At 45.0% G+C, this 21520-nt stretch overlaps 3 protein-coding genes and 1 long non-coding RNA gene across 6 annotated transcripts in view; 2 read left to right on the forward strand and 2 right to left on the reverse strand.

Moving 5' to 3' along the window:
• Nucleotides 1-10730, forward strand: part of NUP210L (nucleoporin 210 like) — a 54951-nt gene extending 44221 nt beyond the window's left edge. The window contains exons 35-41 of the mRNA XM_059674792.1: nucleotides 1640-1766; nucleotides 1989-2138; nucleotides 5273-5523; nucleotides 6657-6858; nucleotides 9648-9746; nucleotides 10134-10208; nucleotides 10291-10730. Of these exons, the coding sequence (XP_059530775.1) occupies nucleotides 1640-1766; nucleotides 1989-2138; nucleotides 5273-5523; nucleotides 6657-6858; nucleotides 9648-9746; nucleotides 10134-10208; nucleotides 10291-10391 (1005 nt within the window). The 3' untranslated portion in view covers nucleotides 10392-10730. The remainder of the gene's footprint in view (nucleotides 1-1639; nucleotides 1767-1988; nucleotides 2139-5272; nucleotides 5524-6656; nucleotides 6859-9647; nucleotides 9747-10133; nucleotides 10209-10290) is intronic.
• On the reverse strand, nucleotides 8147-10181 carry LOC132220975 (uncharacterized). Its single transcript, XR_009449900.1, has 2 exons — nucleotides 10048-10181; nucleotides 8147-9778 (listed from the first exon to the last, which is right to left on the reverse strand). It is a non-coding gene; the product is annotated as an uncharacterized LOC132220975 (long non-coding RNA).
• A 90-nt stretch (nucleotides 10731-10820) lies between the features above and the next one.
• RPS27 (ribosomal protein S27) lies at nucleotides 10821-12373 on the reverse strand. The gene is made up of 4 exons (XM_059674791.1): nucleotides 12250-12373; nucleotides 11868-11976; nucleotides 11154-11264; nucleotides 10821-10906 (listed from the first exon to the last, which is right to left on the reverse strand). Exons 1-4 carry the CDS (start codon nucleotides 12253-12255, stop codon nucleotides 10878-10880), a joined length of 255 nt encoding a protein of 84 aa, XP_059530774.1. The 5' UTR covers nucleotides 12256-12373; the 3' UTR covers nucleotides 10821-10877.
• A 140-nt stretch (nucleotides 12374-12513) lies between these two features.
• On the forward strand, nucleotides 12514-20640 carry RAB13 (RAB13, member RAS oncogene family). Of its 3 annotated transcripts, XM_059674773.1 has the most exons (9): nucleotides 16038-16100; nucleotides 16135-16283; nucleotides 17611-17671; nucleotides 18522-18582; nucleotides 18838-18915; nucleotides 19025-19114; nucleotides 19236-19301; nucleotides 19872-19925; nucleotides 20096-20640. In XM_059674773.1, exons 2-9 carry the CDS (start codon nucleotides 16160-16162, stop codon nucleotides 20168-20170), a joined length of 609 nt encoding a protein of 202 aa, XP_059530756.1. In that variant the 5' UTR covers nucleotides 16038-16100; nucleotides 16135-16159; the 3' UTR covers nucleotides 20171-20640. The 3 variants fall into 3 exon arrangements, with proteins under 3 accessions (XP_059530755.1, XP_059530754.1, XP_059530756.1); XM_059674772.1 differs by lacking the exons at nucleotides 16038-16100; nucleotides 16135-16283 and adding an exon at nucleotides 12514-12592; XM_059674771.1 differs by having other exon boundaries at nucleotides 16033-16283.
• The last annotated feature ends 880 nt before the right edge of the window (nucleotides 20641-21520 follow it).

The following is a 21520-nucleotide window of genomic DNA, read 5'->3' on the forward strand; positions in this document are numbered from 1 at the left end:
GATAGAAACATCAATGATGAGAATCACTGATCAGCTGCCTCCTGCATGCCCCCAACTGGGAATTGAGCCCGCAACCCAGGCACGTGCCCTTGACCAGAACCAAACCCGAGTCCCTTCAGTCCACAGGCCGATGCTCTATCCATCAAGCCAAACTGGCTAGGGCAGTATTAAGATTCTTAACCAGAAGAATGCCTCATCTGACTTACATTTTAAAATATCACTGTGACCTCTGGTTGGTACTAAACTGTAGGGGCTAGGGTAGAAGCTGAGAAACCAGTTGGAAGAGTATTATTGCAGTAAACTAGGTCAGATATGATGGTGGATCAGGGTGGTAACAGAGGAGGTAATGAGAAGTTAATCAGATTCTACATATATATTATAGGTAGAGCCAATAGAGCCAATAGAATTTCCTGACAAGATTACATGTAGAGTGTGCGACAGTTAAGGATGACTTAAGGCCCTGGCTCAGTTGGTTAGGCGTCATCCCATGCACCAAGAGGTTGCTGGTTCCATTCCTGGTCAGGGCACATGCCCAGGTTGTGGCTTGATCCCCAGTAGCGGGTATGCAGGAAGCAGTCTATGGATGTTGGACTGTTACATCAATGTTTCTCTCTTCTCCCTTCCTCTCTTCCTAAAATTCAATTAACTATTCTTTAAAAAAAAATGACTTAAGGTTTTTTTTGTTTGTTTTTTTATTTTATTTTAATATATTTTATTGATTTTTTTACAGAGAGGAAGAGAGAGAGATAGAGAGTTAGAAACATCGATCAGCTACCTCCTGCACATCCCCCACTGGGGAAGTGCCCACAACCCGGGTACATGCCCTTGACCGGAATCGAACCCAGGACCTTTTAGTCCACAGGTCGACGCTCTATCCACTGAGCCAAACCGGTTTCGGCGACTTAAGGTTTTTGATAGACTAACTAAAAGGTCAAAGTTGCCATCAACTGAACTGTGGAATCTGTGAGTGGAATAGCTTTGGAGAGAAGGTCAGTCAGTTTTGGACATGTACTAGTAAAACTGGACATGAGGTAGCTGGATAAAAAAGTCTGGGAGTCGTTGGCATAGAGATGATATTTAAAGCCATTAGATCACTAAGAGAATGGGTGTAAACAGAAACAAACTGTGGTAGTACTGAGGAGACTGGACAGTATATTACATTAAATTGAAGATATTTGGGGGGAAAAAGGATCATTATCATCATATCTCTTTGTAATCATTAAGCACTAGGCCTTACATACAAGGCACAGTATAGGATGCACGGGGATAAATTAGGGTTCTAAGTTAAAGAGCTTAGAGCCTAATAGGAGGGATTTTAACAAGTGTAAAAATGTGCACAGTATATGGCAGAACATTGCAAAGTATACCGAGTACTCTGAAAAGTTGCAGTTGTCTTCAAAGGCATTTTAATAGGGAATCCTACAAAGGGAACATATGTCAGAAGGAATAATGGACAGAGACCTCTTTTTAGAAAATGTTTTCTTCCCGTAAGATATTGTGGTTCTCAAATACGTTAGCACATGAAGAGCAATTTGTGTGAAGCAGATGCTTCTGGTCAAATAAGTTATGAGGGGCAGAGAAGGAGGGAACCAGAATCTCTGGGAATTGAGGTCCAGATTTGCCTTCGGTTTCCTGACAGGTGGTTGTCAATGCATCGTCAAGATTAACACTCAGTTATTACCTCAAGACTTATCTCACCAATACTCCCAATTCAACTGTGTTCAAGTTCTTCATCACCACTGGCAGAAATGGTGTCAATCTTAAAGGTCAGGATTCTTATAGGTATGGGTGATTGTTCTCAACTTTCTCATTTTCCCGTATCAGTTTCCCCCTTTGGATTAGCAATGTCAATTTCTTCTTATTTCAGAATTGACTCTACCTTAATCATTGACTCACCCTTTTTTATACCTAACTGCTTCTATGTAACAGCATCTCCTTTTAAAAAATCTTTTAGTGATAAAGCTGTTTACCTCTTTTCTGCTTATTAGGGTCCTGCACCCCAAGTCAAGCCTTGGCCATTACAACAATACTTCTTCCTGAGACCCTCATATTGTGTCATATACAGTTCAGTAATACTTCACTAGAAATTCCAGCAAGTAAAGTCTTTCATGTCCATTCATATTTCAGCATGGAGAAAGGTGGGTTCCACCAGTTGAATCTGGTTTCCCCCTTATTTTCATATTTGTACAGTTGTCACTTTCTTTTTGGATTGCTGCATATTTTCCAGTTTCATCTGCTAAATATGGATTCTTTCTCAATCAACATTTTTGTTTAATTCATTCTAATTTGTTAACGTGGCTCTGTAATCCCTTTCTGTTGCTTATAATACAATAAAAAATGCTTTTCTATTATAATTTACTATTTTGTTAGTCCCCGTTATCTCTGTAAGGGCTTGGCTTAGGTCTCATTCATCTTTTATCCCCGGCAAGTAGCACAGTGTTTGAATGTTTGAACTGAAGGCTATTCCAAGCAGATTATTATTAACAAGCAGAAAGTAGAAACAGGTATGACGCTGAGTTGACTTTACATAAATCAACTGATCTAAACTGAGAAGATTCATGTCAAATGTGAACAGGATTGTGCTACATCATGGGGGAGTTTCTACTCCAAGGCCAGGCAGTGTGAATGGTAATGAGCAACCACTGAAGGAAGGTTCACCTGGCAAATTGTTGAGCACCAAATAGAATGCCTCGTACCACAACATGCACTGGAGATACAAAGAGGAGGACAAGGCTTATAACTCTTACTAGTTCTGCAGAGTGATTAGTTTTAGTAAAAATACACATGGGGCATTAGGGCAGCAGAAAAGAGTATCTACATCAAACATGGGTGTTAAAGTAAAGTTTTACAGAGTAAATGACCCTTTAGAAGATGACTAAGAGTGAGCTAGATGTAAAGAAAATAGGACATTTCAGTCCATACTACCCAAAGCAATCTATAAATTCAACGCACTTCCCATTAAAATACCAACAGCATACTTCAGAGATCTAGAACGAACTTTCCAAAAATTCATCTGGAATAAAAGAAGACCCCGAATAGCTGCAGCAATCCTGAAAAAGAACAAAGTAGGTGGGATCTCAATACCAGATATCAAGTTGTATTACAAAGCCACTGTTCTCAAAACTGCCTGGTACTGGCACAAGAATAGGCATATAGATCAATGGAATAGAATAGAGAGCCCAGAAATCGGCCCGAACCAATATGCTCAATTAATATTTGACAAAGGAGGCAAGAACATACAATGGAGCCAAGATAGTCTCTTCAATAAATGGTGTTGGGAAAATTGGACAGATATATGCAAGAAAATGAAACTAGACCACCAACTTACACCATATACAAAAATAAACTCAAAATGGATAAAGGACTTAAATGTACGACAGGATACCATAAAAATTCTAGAAGAATCCAAAGGCAAGAAAATTTCAGACATATGCCGAAGCAATTTCTTCACTGATACAGCTCCTAGGGCACTTGAAACTAAAGAAAAAATGAACAAATGGGACTACATCAAAATAAAAAGCTTCTGCACAGCAAAAGAAACCATCAACAAAACAACGAGAAAACCCACTGTGTGGGAAAACATATTTGCCAATGACATATCTGATAAGGGCCTAATCTCCAAAATTTATAGGGAACTCATACAACTTAACAAAAGGAAGATAAACAATCCAATCAAAAAATGGGCAAAGGACCTAAATAGACACCTTTCAAAAGAGGACATTCAGAAAGCCAAGAGACATATGAAAACATGCTCAAAGTCACTAATCATCCGAGAGATGCAAATCAAAACAGCAATGAGGTACCATCTCACACCTGTCAGACTGGCTATCATCAACAAATCAACAAACGACAAGTGCTGGAGAGGTTGTGGAGAAAAAGGAACACTTGTGCACTGCTGGTGGGAATGCAGACTGGTGCAGCCACTATGGAAGACAGTATGGAGTTTCCTTAAAAAACTGAAAATGGAACTCCCATTTGACCCTGTGATCCCACTTCTAGGAATATATCCCAAGAAACCAGAAACACCAATCAGAAAGGATATATGCACCCCTATGTTCATAGCAGCACAATTCACCATAGCTAAGATCTGGAAACAGCCTAAGTGCCCATCAGTAGATGAATGGATTAGAAAACTGTGGTACATCTACACGATGGAATACTATGCTGCTGTAAAAAGGAAGGAACTCTTACCATTTGCAACGTCATGGATGGAACTGGAGAGCATTATGCTAAGTGAAATAAGCCAGTCAATAAAGGAAAAATACCACATGATCTCACTCATTCATGGACAATAGAGACCATTATAAACTTTTGAACAATAATAGATACAGAGGCAGAGCTGCCTCAAACAGATTGTCAAACTGCAGCGGGAAGGCCGGGGAGGGTTGGGGGGCAGGAGGTAGTGGGGTAAGAGATCAACTAAAGGACTTGTATGCATGCATATAAGCATAACCAATGGACATAAGACACTGGGTGATAGGGGAGGCTAGGGGACTGTCTAGGGCGGGGGGATAAAATGGATACATATGTAATACCCTTTGTAATACTTTAAGCAATAAAAAAAATAATAATAAAAAATAAAAAAAAAATAAAAAAAAGAAAATAGGACATTTCAGGCAATATAGAGCCCAGATAAGTTTACAAAAATAAAATGAAAGCAGTTTTAAAGTATTTACTGGAAGTACATAGGATGGATAAGAAAGAATGAATAATAGGAGGCAAGGAGACTAGTAAATGGAGCCACTGCAATAATACAAGCACGAATTGATAAGGGTCTAGACTAGAGTAACGAAGAAATACCAACAGGGCAGACATGTCAGAGGCATTTCAAAGAGCACGATTTGGAGAATGATTGGATATAGGAATGAAGTAAAGGAAGTAAAGGTTTGAGCATAGGTAACTAGAAAACTACTACTGGCAGAAATAAGACCAAGTGGTGGTTTGATAGAGAAGTGATTAAACCATGCTCGAAGCATATCTTTTTTTCACAAACCCTTTCCTGATCTTACCAATTGACTACTTCATTCTGTATCCCCATAACTTGTTTGCACTGTATTAGTATTTCCTGGCATGCTGATTTACCAATTTAAGCAACAAGTTCAGTTGTGGGTTCCCTGTTTTATTCTGGTGGTCCATCGTGTGCTAGCTGAATAACAAAACTAAGTTCACATTTTCTTTTGAATTTACATGTCACCATTTTTACTTCTTATCCTAATTCAGTTGGCTCAACAGAACCTCTGAACATTCCTGCTGATTTTCCTCTTTTCTTCAGGGGTTTATGTCTGCCTAATCAAGGTTCGACCCCAACCAGAGGAGCTGCTCCAGGCCCTCAGCCTGGCTGACACCTCAGTCTATGGGTGGGCCACACTCATGAGTGAACATAGCAAGAATGGAATGCAAAGAATTCTCATTCCTTTCATCCCAGCCTTTTACATCAACCAGTCAGAATTGGTGCTTAGCCACAAACGAGACATCGGGGAGATAAGAGTATTGGGAGTGGACAGAGTTCTTGAGAAGCTAGAGGTATGTTAAGAACTGAACCCAAACAGATAAGTTTTGAAAAAAGAGATTTTTGTGATGATAAAATAGTAGGAAATACTAAGCAGGATGAAGAAAATCTGTCCCATTCAGGAGGGCTCCCAGAGTCTTAAAATCTGGGTCATTAGCTGGAAGATAACACCAATACTATCTTTTTGTTGTTAATCCTCACCTGGGGATAGTCTTTCCATTTATTTATTTATTTATTTATTTATTTATTTATTTATTTATTATTTAAAATATAATTTTTATTGATTTCAGAGAGGGAGAGGGAGATAGAAACATCAATGATGAGAATCACTGGAATCATTGATTGGCTGTCTCCTGCATGCCCCCTACTGGGGATCAAGCCCACAACCCAGGCATGTGCCCTTGACTGGAATCGAACCCAGGACCCTTCAATCCAGAGGCCAACACTATCCACTGAGCCAAATGGCTAGAGCTCCATTGATTTTTTTTGAGAGTGGGAGGAGGGGGTGGAAAAGAGAAAAATGGATGTGAGTCACATGGATTGGTTGCCTCCTGCATGCGCCCAGACCAGGGCCGGGGATGAACCTGCAACCCAGATACGCGTCCTTGACCAGGAATCAAACCCAAGACCTTTTGGTGTGTGGACCAGTGCTCTAACCACTGCATTACACTGACCAGGGCACCAATGCTCTTAATTAAAAACAATCTTTAAAATTCTAGTTTAGCCATAACCGGTTTGGCTCAGTGGATAGAGCGTCGGCCTGTGGACTGAGGGGTCCCAGGTTTGATTCCGGTCAAGGGCATGTACCTTGGTTGCGGACACATCTCCAGTAGGGAGATGTGCAGGAGGCAGCTGATCTATGTTTCTCTCTCATTGATGTTTCTAACTCTCTATCTCTCTCCCTTCCTCTCTGTAAAAAATCAATAAAATATATATTTAAAAAAATATATTCTAGTTTAAAACTTTTTTGAAGCCGCTTTTATTCTCACAGATCACCTTTTCCCTTATCATTCAATACATCTAAGTGAAAAAATGACTTGTTAGCTAAACTAGAAATCCAGGTGTCTGTGTATGTTTAAGACTGGAATATATAGAACACAAAACTGCCTTTTCCTCTTTCAAACAGTGCTATTTTCTTTTCTCCTAGGTCTTCCCCAGCTCCCCGGTTCTAGTGGTCTCTGGCCAGAGTCACTCTTCCCTCACACCTGGCCTTGCTATCTACCCCGTAAGAGTAGTCAACTTCACTTCCCTTCAGCAGATGACATCACCTGTTTTCATCAATATTTCCTGTGTGCTCACAGGTCAAAGTGTGGCTGTGCTAGTGAGAGCTAGTAAGAAGTCTGGTGCAGGTGAGCAATGGGGGTCCTACTTTTAATCTACAGCAGTAGTTCTCAACCTTCTGGCCCTTTAAATACAGTTTCTCATGTTGTGACCCAACCATAAAATTATTTTCGTTGCTACTTCATAACTGTAATGTTGCTGCTGTTATGAATCATAATGTAAATATCTGATATGCAGGATGGTCTTAGGTGACCCCTGTGAAAGGGTCATTCAACCGCCAAAGGGGTCGTGACCCACAGGTTGAGAACCGCTGATCTAGAGGAAAATAAGACATTACAATTCAGTTAATGGAAAACATTCAGCCACTTGACCAAGATTACTCTCTAACTGGGACGTGGATCAATTTCCAAGCCCACTGAAAACACAATCTTCAGATAGCTTATCACTAGCTAGATGTGTTACTCAACATAAGAATAGTCATGTCAGTTTAACAAGTCTGTCAGTTTCCATTCTAAACCTCTTGAAAAATGTTTCACTTTCTTTAAAAAAGTATTTAGCAGATCTTTCTGCATTAAGCAAAGGGCAAAAGGTGAACCCTAGAAACAAGACTTATTGCCCAAATCCTAATTCTAGCCATTACCCAGTTTAGAAATGCCAATCTGTATGGGATGGGAAGTTATGGAGAGATGTTAAGCCAGAGAAACGTTCTCATGCCACTGGCACTTGCCACTCCCTCAAGGGAAACAGTACTCTTAATTATTGGGAATAAATTAGGCTGAACCCTAGCACATCTCCTAATGGGAGAAAGATTTGCTTATATAAGCACTTTGATAATGTACTTGTCAATAAATATCCCCTAAGCATATTTAAATGCATTTCTCTAACTCGAAAGGGTAGATGTTTTTCCCTTTTAGAGTTGAGGAATTGAGGTGTCTAAAGGTCCCACCACTAGAAAGTGTTCAACTCCAATCTGTGCTCTATTAGAGCAGCTTTAAAATCTAGAGTTCATTCTAATCAACTCACTGATTATGAAAGGGATGCTAGGAAAATTAGTAATACATCTGTTTTAGTTGGACTTTGAGCAGTAAGACCTGATCAGGAATTAGTATAGACAATCTTTTCAGTATATGCACTTCAAGAAACCTTATTCTTCAGTGAAGCAGTTATCAAAGAGTAAGGTGAGAGGAGCAGTTTTAAGACTAGAGGTAGAAGGCCTATACTATAGATGCAGAATAGGAAATAGGTATGAGGGCCTGGTCACAATTTATATTGGAAAGCCTGGAAGTTCAGATCATTTGGTGGGACAGAAAGTTCTAGACACTGAAGAAATTGAAATAACCAAAGGCAGATACCAAATATGATTCAAAGACAGGAGTCGAAAGTTTTATTAAGGACATGATATACAAATCAGAATATTCCCTAGAAATGACATCCTGAGTAAAAATGGGTGAGGCCCTTGGATTTACGAAGTCATTGGGGATCCAAAGAAATGTTTCACGTCACAGGGATTAGAATGAGAAATCAAATCACATCACACCCTGGCCAGATAGCTCAGTTGGTTAGAGCATCCCTGATGTGTCAAGGTTGCAGTTTTGATCCCGTCAGGGAACATATAAGAATCAACCAATGAATGCTTAAATAAGTGGAACAAATTGATGTTCCTCCCTCCCTCTCTCTCTCTCAAGTCAATTAAAAATTTTATATAAATCGAATTACCATAGATTGCAACAAATTTAGTTAAAATGCACAGGGAAGGTAAAAGCCATTTTTAAGTGGCAGAAGTTTTAAATATTCCTCTAAGCTGCCAAAACCGGTTTGGCTCAGTGAATAGAGCATCGGCCTGCGGACTGAGAGGTCCCGGGTTCGATTCCGGTCAAGGGCATGTGCCTGAGTTGCGGGCATATCCCCGGTGGGGGGTGTGCAGGAGGCGGCTGGTCGGTTTCTCTCTCATCGATGTTTCTGACTCTCTCTCTCCCTTCCTCTGTGGAAAATCAATAAAATATGTTAAAATAATAAATAAATATTTCTGTAAGCTGAGAATAATAAATAAGAGGTTCAAGAGTTGGAGTTTATTACTTTGGAGATAGGAAAAAGCCAGTAAGATGGAGCCAACCTTTCTCACCTCATGGCACCAAGTAATTTCTAAAATTCTGGGCACACCAAAAAAATATTTTCGCTAATCTTACCAAAAACAAGTTTAGCTTTGATGTATTCACACTGGACAGCTATTGTGTTAGTTCTTTTAAATCAGTGATGGCGAACCTATGACATGTGTTCTCATTTTTTTGGTTGATTTTCCTTTGTTAAATGGCATTTAAATATATCAAATATGAAAAATATAAGTCTTTGTTTTACTATGGTTGCAAATATCAAAAAATTTCTATATGTGACACGGCACCAGAATTAAGTTAGGGTTTTTCAAAATGCTGACACACTGAGCTTAAAAGGTTCGCCATCACTGTTTTAAATCCTCACCCCCAAGGATATGGGTATTGATTTGAGAAGGGTAGGGAGAAACATTGATGTGGGAGAGATCAATTGGTTGCCTTCCACATGTGCCCCAAACACACTGAACCTGCAACCTTTCTGTATACAGGACAAGGCTCCAAACAACTGAGCCACACAGGCCAGGGCGGCTGTCATTTTTCAATTTAACAATCTAAGGGGAAAGAGGTCAGTGCAGCTGACTGAACAACCAGGTATTACATGTTTTAAAAATTGATGTCCTAAAGGGCTGGGTTTCGAGTGCTTCTGCTAGATAGTCTTATGACCACACAAGGTTTTAAATGCAACATCTGGCCTGGATGTGTTTGTTATTACATAACTATTCTCTTCTTCTGTTCTGGCCAATGCATAGATCAATGTGAAGATTCAGGTGTCCTCCAGTTCATGGGTTCTTACCAGATCCTTTTTACCCTCTTTGTAGTGCTGGCATCAACAGCTTTCATCTTTTTAGGTAAGGAGTCCTTATATCCTTCATTTCAAAAACTGAATAAGGATGAAAATTAGTTGTTTTTGCAGTTGAAACAGATTCAGCCTCCCTAACCCTAGTCACCTATTGGATTAAATAAAGGTCCTGCTCAAGTTACAACTATCAAATTGGATGTGGCAAATACCATTCAGAAGTGGATACTGCTAAATGACTAGTTTGGGTTAAATTCATTAGCTAGAGATGATTTTGTCTACACCTGCACTTGCCCTATCATTTGGCCAGTTGATAAGTAACTCTAAAAACTGAACAAAAATTTCCTAATTACCATGAAGTTATTTGAAGTAAGACTAAGGCCTTCCTCCAACGAAGGAATTTGTCTCTTTACTGACATCTCCCTTGTTCTTGTTGCAGCATACAGTGCCTTTCTAAACAAGATACAGACAGTTCCAGTTGTTTACGTTCCAACTCTAGGAGCACCACTGACAGGTAAAGAATCACGATCCTCATCTTCACATTTCAGTACCTGTATCTTACCTTTCACCCATCTCCCTTTCCCATTTGTTTCTAGGTTCTTATGCCTCCACACGCTCTCCCCCTCCATTCCTGAGCCCACAACCCCCGCCAGCCCAGAGTCGGCTACAACACTGGCTGTGGAGTATAAAGCACTAACCTGTCCTTAGACACGTCTCCTTAACTGTAGGAAACTGGAGATTTCTAACCCTTGGCCACCAGAAGCCGCCTAGCAACAACCTCTATACTTGTAAGCCTCCAGACAAGGTTTCTGAGAACTGTAAATAAAGGGTCCTGAGCTGTTCTGTTCAAGTGGTGTGCTGGCTTGTGTTCCGAAGAGCAACTTGTTCTTAATTCTAAGAAAACGTAACAGTGAAAGTAGATATCTCACTTATATGGTAAACCCCAATTTTAAATCAAGCTCTGAAGATTTACTCAGTGAGCCTAGGCAGACAGAAATGTCCCAAACGGACTTTTTAAATACTTGGCTACTTACTTGCCCCAAATGACTAGCAGTCCATTCTTCTGGTTGGCCCTGAATACTTGCGGTAAGAACTTCCTACCAGTAAAGCAAGACAATAAACAGGATGTATCCAAAATGTGTTTATTGGGAGGGTGTCCCACTCATCTTGATTTGAGGTGCGCTTAGTGCTGCTTCCTTCTGAAGGAGCATCCTGGAAGAAGAAGGTTCAGAATGAACTGCCGCAGCCCACTCACCCGCCCCACACTCACAGGCCCCACGGCTGACGCCCCACCCGCAGGAAAGCAGCTCTCCACCTCCCATCCTAGCTCCAGACAGCAGCACTGTGAGATTAAGTATGTTGTGTCTGGTAATACAACTCCCTTTACAAGTCCGGTCATTTACATTACATGTGGCCCTCTATGAGATCCAAAGCCCAAATGACGTTTGCAAGCCTGTACCTTCTGTAAGCCTTGCTTTTCCTCCTGTTGGCTGACAGAGAACAGTGGAGCAACCAACGCACAAAACTACCGTTTGTGCATGGCTAAAGACGGTGGTGATTTTGTAGCATCCTGGAAAAAACGGCAAGAAGGGGTTGCATTTTTTTCCACGCCTTTCTTCACTGACACATCAACTAGAATGTATTAACTCTTAAGACCTGCATGTTAGGTCAACTTTGGAAATGTGCTCTCCTATTGGAAACTCGATTACCCGGGTCTAGGGACACCGTAACGCCAGCTCAGAAGCAATGTGGACCGCCCGCCCCCACCTGTGAATTTCCGGGTAACGTGTGACTAGCATCCTAGAGCCTGACAGGGAAAGGCGTGGAGTCAACGACGACGCGTAGATCAAAAAACGGCGGCTCCTCCCTCCGCTTTGGAGGGAAGGAGGGTGGGCAGTGGGTCGGCACCCACCCCTCTCCCCCGGGTGCCAGTGCGTCCCTGACCCGGGCGGACGCACCGCACATCAGCCCGGCTTCTAACACAAGGACGTGGGGTCGGTACGCGCAGCTCTGATGGGACGTCACTCCGGGTCACTCCTCCGAAAGCACAAAATCTCACCCGCCTCGCACGTTCAAATCCCAAGAAATCGGGGCCGCTCCGCGGAGACGCCGCGGCTCACACTCCGCCCTCTCCCCGCTCCCGGCCCCGTGCGCCGCCCGCCGCCGGCCTCACCTGGGCACTTCACGTCCATGAAGTAGGAGTTGGGGCTCTGCACCAGGCGCTTCTTCTTGTGCTTCCTCTTCTCCTCCTCCGGGGAGGGGTGCAGGAGGTCCTTGGCGAGCTACGAGGCAGAAAGGGAGAGACTCAGAGACCCGCGGCGGGAACGCCGGGGAGCGCGGGCCCCTCGCCGCGCCGGGTGTCTGCGCGGCCGCGCCGCCATCTTATCTCCGCTCCGCTCCGCGGCCGCCCAGGCGGGGGCCCCGCGGCCCCTGCGGTTCACGTCCCAGGCGGCGCGGCGGGCCGGGGAGGGCCCCCTGCGATCCGCGCCCGGCGCGAGGGAAGCGGGCGGGCGGAGGAGCGAGATCGCCGCCGAAACCTGCCCCCAGGAACTCACAGGCATGTCGTCGCGGGGAGGCCGTCACCGCCGGAAAGGGGCGGAAGCGGAAGTCCTTCTCCTTATATCCGCCACCCCGCCGGAAGTGACGCCTCGGGACTCGGCGGCCATGTTGAGAAGGTCCGCCTGCCACCCCGGCCTGCGGTGGGGCGCGAGGAGGGCTGCCGTTGTCTGGGGGTCGGCAGAGGCCGGCCCGGCGCCCCGACGCGGGTCCGGGCGGAGGGAGCTCGCGAGTGGGTGAGGGGAGCGTCTCGCCGCAGCCGCCCCGCGGGGGCTTGACTCGCCCCCGGCACCGACAGGTCACCAGTCCGAGTCCTGATGGGGCCACTCGCCTGGTTTCGAGGTCAGGTCCCCAGTAGGGGGCGTGCGGGAAGCAGCCAATTGATGTTTCGCTCCCGTCCTCTCTCTCTCTAAAAAAAAAGGAAAAAACATTCAAAAAATTTTTTTCAAGGCAAACCTTTATCCAGGGGTAAATGGACAATTAGAATTTCCTGCTAACTTTGACAGTTGGAGCCTAATAAGTAGGAACTTCTTAGGAAAACAACCAGACCAAGCTATGTCCAGACTTCTTAAATGTCTTTATTATTTTTCTGTTGGTTTAGTTTGCCCACTTTAAACAATTCAGAAATGTAAATTAAAAAAAAAAAAAAAAGTAAAGTCCTTTCCTGGCCGGTGTGGTTCAGTGGTTGGGCGTTGACCTATGAACCAGGAGGTCACCCTTCGGTTCCTGGTCAGGGCACCTGCCCAGGTTGCGGCCTTCATCCCCAGAAGGGCTAGTCGGTGTTTCTCTTTTCCCCTCTCCCTTCCTCTTTCTCTCAAGTTAATTTTTTTAAAAATATATTTTATTGATTTTTTACAGAGAGGAAGGGAGAGAGATAGAGAGTTAGAAACATCGATGAGAGAGAAACATTGATCAGCCGCCTCCCACACACCTCCCACTGGGGATATGCCCGCAACCCAGGTACATGCCCCCAACCGGAATCAAACCCAGGACCCCTCAGTCCGCAGGCCGACGCTCCATCCACTGAGCCAAACCGGTTTCGGCATCAAGTTAATTTTTTAAAAAAGTAGAGTTCACATATTTCCTCCATCCCCAACCTACCCCTAGAGTTGTTAATTTTATTGTCAACTTCCCATCCTTACCTCTAATAGTAATTACATCGAACATATAATGCTTACTAGGTGCATTGTTCTGCTTTACATATATTAATCTTCATAACAACTCTTATCAGGTTGATACTATTATTGTCCACATGTTACAGATTAGGAAAGGGATGCACAGAGAAACTGTCCAAAGTACTACTCCACTGCCTTCCCAAAAACTTGTGCCATTTGCATCCCTACATCGTTTTTCCCACATTTTCACCAGTAATGCCTTTCCAAGATTTCTAATCTTGGCATCACCGGCACCCAGACAGGAAAGGAGAAGAAAGGAAAAATGAAGACTTTGAAACATCATCTTCCCATGTCCATTTATCCTAAAGGAGGAAGGAAGATGACACAAATGACAATTAGGGATATGCTTATTTCCACAGAAAAGGGATGTGAGTTTCAGTCAGGGAAGTGCTGGTAAAAGTTTAACAGGTTCTACGGAGGAGCGCCCTGATTTTGCTAATTTCAGTGGTGACATCGTTAAACATGGAGTTGATAGATTCACAGAGCCTGTAAGAACTGGTTCCAGTATGTCAACTGTAATTGAAAAAATTTTTAAGTTATTTAAAAAAAAAAAGAAATGGTCAGTAAAACCTCTAAGGGAGTTGAAATATCAAGGACAAGGAGTCAACCGTGCAACAATCTAGGAAGAAAGCATTTTAGGCTGAGGGAAGAGTTTGTGAATACAAAACCCAAAGCCAGGATGAACCTGTCACAATTGAAGGGGAGAAAGGGATTGTTACCAAAGCTCTGAGAGCTAGGCAGAGAGTACTACAGAGATGAGGTTCCAGTGAATGCAGGTGTACACCAGCATGAGTACATTTTATTTATTTATTTTTAAGATGTTTTTATTTATTTTTAGAGAAAGAGGAAGGGAGAGGGATAGAGAAAGAAAAATCAATGATGAGAGAAAATCATCAAGCTGCCTCCTACACATCGCCTACTAGGGATCAAGCCCACAACCTGGGCAGATGCCCTAACTGGGAATCAAAGGAGGGGAGGACCTCTTGGCTCCTGGGTTGACGCTCAACCACTGAGCTACACTGGCCAGGCAGCAGGAGTTCATTTTAGAGAGGTGAGCAAGAATAATCAACTGCAGGGATGAATAGTCCAGGCCCAGGCAAAATAAGATGGAGGAAAAAAAAGGAACTGATGGATTCTATCATCAGAACAATCCATGAAAATGGAACAGTAATGTAAAGGACTGCCCAGCTGGTGTGGCTAAAGGACTGATTAGAGATGGTTTGACCAGTGAGGAGAAAAAAATAAAGAAGACTCAAGGTTTATGATACAACTTGAAGACACGCAGGAGGTGAGAGAATGGACAAAAAGGGAACTGAATGGTTGTGTCTGAGAAGGGGCAAACAAGAGCACAGAAAGTGACCAAGATAAGTGAAATAACAAAAGATGCCTTCTCACAGCCAGTACCCTGTGTTTATACAAGGACTATTCTACTGATCCGTGGTTAGAAAAGAAGATAATTCTGAATAATTCTTTTCCAAAGGCAGAGATAAATTTGTTTCTCTATAGCCATGCTCTCCATACTTCAGCTTCCTGGTTGCCAAGGCCACCCATTCACAGCCCATTCAGTGGGGTAAGGGCTGTGTTAAGAGCCACATGTCATCAGAAGAATGAGACCAAACATTTGTTGTCCCAATCTCTACCTTTTTGAGCTGGTTTCCCAGAGAAATCAGACACAGAATCCCAGAAGGAAGACTGTTCCAACTGAAGCCCCAGAATGTGTCTAGATCAGCGGTTCTCAACCTGTGGGTCGCGACCCCTTTGGGGGTCGAACAACCCTTGCACAGGGGGTCGCCTAAAACCACCGGAAAACACATATATAATTACATGTTGTTTTTGTGATTAATCACTATGCTTTAATTATGTTCAATTTATAACAATGAAAATACATCCTGCATGTCAGATATTTACATGACGATTCATAACAGTAGCAACATGACAGTTACGAAGTAGCAACGAAAATGATTTTATGGTTGGGGGTCCCCACAACATGAGGAACTGTATGAAAGGGTCGCGGCCTGAGGAAGGTTGAGAACCGCTGGTCTAGATGAAGAGACAGAAGTGTTGCGCTGATTCTGTGGTATAATTATTGTTAATCTCCACTCTGTTCCACCAGGGGGCAGACTGACTCAACAGATAACCTCCTACACAGGGTGATCCCGCTTTTTTCAAAAGGAGTCGGGATTCCAGCACTAAGGGCTGGTAACCACACCAGAATTCCAGCGCTGCCCGGGAGGAGTCTGTCTTCCTTGAGTAGCCCTACCCAAGGGAAGCCTCCGACTTTTGTCAGCTCCCAGCGCCATCCTTGTCTTCACCGTTATTCCCCAAAACGTTCTCCTAAGTCCTCTAAAATTCCTCCTTCCCCCCGTCATCCTGGTTAAACGTTCACTTCCCCTCGCCCCCGCCTCTCCGGCCTCAGACCGGCAGGATGAGGTCAAAAGGTAAAGAGGAGAACGGTAGTGGGTGGTGGGGAACGGGAGGGAGACAGGTCGGCCCAGGCTGCGAAGGGAAAGCCCAGGGAACAGGAGGCTGGGGCTGGCCTCTCCGGGCAGCCGAACGGGGCGGGCGGGCCGGGGGTGGGGCCCCGAGGAGTGCCGCCTCTCTCTCCCGGAGCCTGGGCGGAGAGGGAGGAAAACTTCCTGGCCTGGGCTACCGGCGTCTTTCTACCAACCCTCCAATCCCGCCTCCCGGTGCCCAGCGCGTCCCCACCCCTCCCCCGGCTCCCTCAGTGTCCGCCATGGCCAAAGCCTACGACCACCTCTTCAAGCTGCTGCTGATCGGGGACTCGGGGGTGGGCAAGACTTGTCTGATCATTCGCTTTGCAGAGGACAACTTCAACAACACTTACATCTCCACCATCGGTGAGCCCACTGGCCATATCCCGGGCCCCTGACTCCCCGAGCCCTCGTCCCCCGGCTCCCAGATTACTCGTGGCCCCACCTTCCAGTCCCCCTGCAGCGGGGCTTCTAAAATCCAGTTCCTCAACCTCTGCTTCAGACCCATCCCCCATTCATGCCTCTGGGTGGTACCCACAATTCCAACCGGCCTGCCATCTCCAGGTAACTCCTCCGATGTGCCGGCCCCTCGTTTTCTTGGTGCCAGTCTTCTCCTCTCTCTAGATCCACATGACCCCTTCTGTTCCCTTCTCAGCTCCTCCTCTCCCCCATCCACCTGGAACTCTTGACCCACTCACTCTCCACATTTCCTGTATTCCCCCTCGCTGAACATCTGTCTCCCAACTCTGCCAGCCTCCTTCTGTCCCACTGAGTTTCAGACTCTCTTCCATCCCCACCTTATCATCTACTTCTCCGTTTTCTTGCTCCTTAACGTAATGGGCGGGGAGGGTGAAACAGGGTGGCTGGGTGTGCTAGAGGGTGGCCCAAGGACTGTGATCCTGAATATGCAGCCGGCCTGGGGAAGAAGGTAAGGTGGGAATGAGGGGACTTTTGGGGTCTCTGAGTCAGCCTGGTGACTCAGCCTCCTTCCTAGAGCTCCCAACAGGCTTGGGGGAGGTGCCCAAGTTTCCACTAAGAACAGTGTTTCCCCTCCTCCGCTCTCATCTTTCTTCATCTACTCTGGCCTGGGAAATAAGACAAGGAGCGTCTCAAGACAATTCTGGTTAGAAAGGGGAAGGAAAAATGCCCCTTTTTCCTAGTTCGGTCTCCAGAGGGATCTTGTTTAGCTTCAAACTTTTTTGGTTCCAAGCCTGGCCTACTAGATAATTCACATAGACAGGCATCCGCTACCTTTTCCCTCACGCTTTACCCTGCAGGGCCGGCAACGTTGGGGGAGGGGTGCGAAGAGTAGAGGGTTCCAGGAAAACAGAAGGGAAAAGGAATCTGAAAGTAATATGTTGGGGGAGATGGACTTGATTGAGAGAGTTGTCAGCTGGCAAGCCTGAGTGGACCCAAGAGTTGCCTTAATGGCCTTAAGCCTCCCTACAGAATTTTCATCACCTTCACCACAAAATTCACACAATCTAAGTAAAAACAACGTGCTTGCTAATTGAGGAATGCAGTTTTGAGGAAATTCTCCTAGTTTTACACTTTGGACAAGGCTGCTTCCCATGTGCCTCCTCTGCAGACTTCCTGGCACTGCCACGCTCCATTCCTGTCTAGCCCCCAACACGCTTTTACATGCGTTGCGCACACCTGTGTCTCAACTTCAACGTACACTCTCCACTCCTAGGAATTGATTTCAAGATCCGCACTGTGGATATAGAGGGGAAGAAGATCAAACTGCAAGTCTGGTGAGTGAATGCCCTAGGTTCCTAACCAGACTTCCTCCTCTACCCCTGGTAACCCTTTTTCTGCTATTTTGCTTCATTTCTCTCCTTTCCCCCTTGTTCCTCCCAGCACTTCTGATCATTTTCCTCACGTCACTCAGTGGTCCTTCCATCTCTCTCCCTGCTTGCTCAGTTATTTTCAGCTTTTTTGTAACTCTTCCCTCTCCCAGCTCCAGAGTATTCTGATCTTGCCAACACATGTCTGTTGAGCTATAATGTGGAAACAGGCTCTAAGCAGTTTAATAGCAAACAGCAGAATTAAGACTTCACTCTAAGTCTAGTGCTCTCTCTAAATTACGGAGAGCCTAGAAAACCTAGTAGAGATGTTTGACCTGACTGTCATCAGGAAGCCGGAAACCCTCAGGGTATGAGGCTTAATGGAGACATTAAGGTACGATAGATAAGAGCAAACTGGTTTAAATTCTCCTTCTGTTACAGAATGACCTTCATTAGTTATTCAGCCTCCTCAAATCTGTTACCTCATTTGTTAAATAAAGACAATAAAGGAAGTCTCACAAGAATAGAGTTAAGATTAAAGGAAATGACATGCGTATAAAATGATATATGCACAGTGCTGGGCACAGCTTAAGCATCCAGTGAATAAACCAGGGGGATCTTGTTTCTTAGGCCTCTACCATCTCTCAGTATCAGCCCATCTGTCTTTCATCCCTTTCCCCTTTTATTGTTTCCTAATTCTGTTCCTTTCAGCCCCATCATGTGAAAGCTAAATGCTTAGCTGGTGGGGGGTAAGGGGAATCGCTCTCTGGAGAGCCCTTCCCTCTGTCCTACCCGGTGAAATATTCTACCTCTTCAGGGACACTGCTGGCCAAGAACGATTCAAGACGATAACTACTGCCTACTACCGTGGAGCCATGGTACAAAGTGTGGGTCTGGACAAGGGATGAGGGCATGAGGCAATGAAATGTAGGTTTATGAGTACAGAGAGGCAGGGGGAAATGGGGGGTTGCACGAGTGGGTTGCAGAGGGTCCCACATGACTTAGTGATTTGACTCATGGATAAAACTTTAGGCTCACTTAGAGTACAACTACGGGGCGGGGGGGGGGGGGTGAACGGGGAGTAAACAGGGACTGTGGTCCATGCCTCCATTGTGAACTCTGCCATCTTCCAGGGCATTATTCTAGTCTATGACATCACCGATGAGAAATCGTTTGAGAATATTCAGAACTGGATGAAGAGCATCAAAGAGGTGAGGACCCTCCCAGAGAGATGGGGGAATTGGATAGAACTTAGAAGATGAAGTGGATTGCGAAGAAGAGCTTGACCCAACTTTTCTTGTCTTACCCTTTTGCTCCCAGAATGCCTCAGCTGGGGTGGAGCGCCTCCTGCTGGGGAACAAGTGTGACATGGAGGCCAAGAGGAAGGTACAGAAGGAGCAGGCCGAGAAGGTAAGGACCAGGTTGGCCAATGTTCTAGAACTGGGCTTGGAGGCCAAGATGAGGTCAGATTGCAGAGGACTTGGCTACTACCCTTTATCCAACTCTCTTCTTCCCCCTTCATTCCCTACAGTTGGCTCGGGAGCATGGAATCCGATTTTTCGAGACTAGTGCCAAATCCAGTATGAATGTGGATGAGGTGAGACCCCCCCCAGCCCCAGCCCCGAAAGGGATGGAATATCGGAAGATAGACTTATCCTTCTCTCTTTTTTTTTTTTTAAATATATTTTATTGATTTTTTACAGAGAAGAAGGGAGAGGGATAGAGAGTTAGAAACATCAATGAGTGAGAAGCATCGACCAGCTGCCTCCTGCACACCCCCCACTGGGGATGTGCCCACAGCCAAGGTACATGCCCTTGACCGGAATCGAACCTGGGACCCTTGAGTCCGCAGGCCGACGCTCTATCCACTGAGCCAAACCGGCCAGGGCCCTTCTCTTTTTTAAAAAATATATTTTTATTGATTTCAGAAAGAAAAGGGGAGAGAGGGAGAGATAGAAACATCAATGATGAGAATCATTGATTGGCTGCCGCCTGCAGGCCCCCTACTGAGGATCGAGCCCACAACCCCAGGCATGTGCCCTTGACCAGAATCGAACCTGGGACCCTTTGGTCCACAGGCTGACACTCTATCCACTGAGCCAAAACAGCTAGGGCTAGAGTTATCCTTTTCTCTAGTCTGTACTGACCAATCTCCTTTCTCCATTAGGCTTTCAGTTCCCTGGCCCGGGACATCTTGCTCAAGTCAGGAGGCCGGAGATCGGTGAGTTGGTTCTGCTGGACTAAGTTACAACTGGGGGGGATGGAGATAAAAAACTGAGGAGGGGAGCAGTGCTGAGACTTCTCATGAGGGCGGGTCCCCTTCAAACAGTTCATAGGCTCAGACCCCAGCCAGCCATTCTCACCCTGACCCCTGTGCCCTTCTGCCTCTAGGGAAACAGCAGCAAGTCCTCCAGCACTGACCTGAAAACTTGTGACAAAAAGAACACCAAGTGCTCCCTGAGCTGAGGACTCCTTGCTGCCTCCCCACCCTAAGCCTGGAGGTTGAACCTGAGGGAAGCAGGGCTGAGGGGCTGGATGGGGGAGAGAGTAGGTGGTGTTTGGAGAAGTAAAGATGGATAGATGGTGAGAGAACAGGGAGAAAATGGAGAAGAAAAAAAAGGAAAACAAGAGAGGAAAGAGGAGAAGAGGTGGAATAGAGGGAAGAAGCAAGAAGGGAAAGAATCGAGGAAGTGAAAACGTGCGAAAGAGGTAGGAAGAAAGGAAGGAGAAAAGGAAGTATAGATAGCCTGGGGCCTCAGACCTTCACTGGGTTTCCATGGCAACATCAATGTAAATAAATAATTGATTTTGTTACTGGATCAGGCTTTAGGGTCCTGTGAGAGGCTGGCTCAGCACCACCCCTTGAAAGTTTGGTCCTATTCTGTCACTCTGCATGGTCTTTCTCAGTATTAAAGACCTCCATTTGCACAAATGTAGCTTTTTGGGGTAACTTTCATTGTTGTCGGAATTGCTCTTTACTCATAAACCTAATTCCTCCCTCTGAGGTGTTTGGGCTGCCTGAACCTGGCTGGGTTCCTGTGATGCCAGGATTAGACCCACAGCTATCTCTCTTCCCCAGCTGTTTAATTGATGAGGAAACCAGCAAGGAGCAAAGGTTCTTTGAACGTGCGGGTGTGCACACACATACTCTTTCCATTATGGATTTAGAGAATCACTGTGGGCAGAGCCCTCTCCAGGAAATTGCAGGACCTTTTTTTTAAGGACTCTCTTTGGGCCTCCCCTGAGGAGTGACAGTCCCCGCCTCATGGAAATAGCAAGACCTAGTATTGTTACCCAAGCAAGCATCTTTGATTCTGCCAGCAATCCCTTTAGGTAGCTAGTAGGTGTTATCTGCTTTAATAGATGAGGAAAATGAGACACAAAACAGGTTCATGTATTCATAAATATTTATTGAGCATCTACTATGTGCCAAGCACTGTGGTCAAATTAACATAATGTTTGGGTAGTACTTATAAGTGGGACAAGTAAATTTTAACAGAAACAGCCCCTAACTACTGAGTACAAAGAGGCAAGCAAAAAGAACCACCACCAGCCTCTGGCCAGGTAGTTCAGTTGGTTGGAGCGTCATCCTGAGGCACCAAGGCTGCGGATTCGATCCCCAGTCAGGGCACATGTAAGTCAACCAATGAATAAGTGGAACAACAAGTCGATGTCTGTCTGTCTGTCTGTCTGTCTGTCTCTCTCTCTCTCTCTCTTAAATCAATAAATAAAATTGTTCTTAAAAAAGAGAAAACACCAAAAACTCAGGCTTGATACATATTGCCCTTAGTATACATAACCCTCTTTTACTGTTAC

The sequence above is a fragment of the Myotis daubentonii genome, chromosome 18, assembly GCF_963259705.1.
Source record: "Myotis daubentonii chromosome 18, mMyoDau2.1, whole genome shotgun sequence".
NCBI classification, from domain to species: domain Eukaryota; kingdom Metazoa; phylum Chordata; class Mammalia; order Chiroptera; family Vespertilionidae; genus Myotis; species Myotis daubentonii.

What these genes read in the sequence shown, in the direction of transcription:
- RPS27 (XM_059674791.1), bottom strand. An exon ending in CATGGACGTGAAGTGCCCAG is followed by an intron (nt 11,265 to 11,867) that starts GTGAGGCCGGCG and finishes CGTTTTTTCCAG; the next exon opens with GATGCTACAAAATCACCACC. An exon ending in AAAAGCAAGGCTTACAGAAG is followed by an intron (nt 10,907 to 11,153) that starts GTACAGGCTTGC and finishes TTCTTCTTCCAG; the next exon opens with GATGCTCCTTCAGAAGGAAG.
- RAB13 (XM_059674771.1), top strand. Translation starts at nt 16,160, where the DNA reads ATGGCCAAAGCCTACGACCACCTCTTCAAGCTGCTGCTGATCGGGGAC. An exon ending in GGATGAAGAGCATCAAAGAG is followed by an intron (nt 18,916 to 19,024) that starts GTGAGGACCCTC and finishes TTTTGCTCCCAG; the next exon opens with AATGCCTCAGCTGGGGTGGA. An exon ending in AGTCAGGAGGCCGGAGATCG is followed by an intron (nt 19,926 to 20,095) that starts GTGAGTTGGTTC and finishes TTCTGCCTCTAG; the next exon opens with GGAAACAGCAGCAAGTCCTC.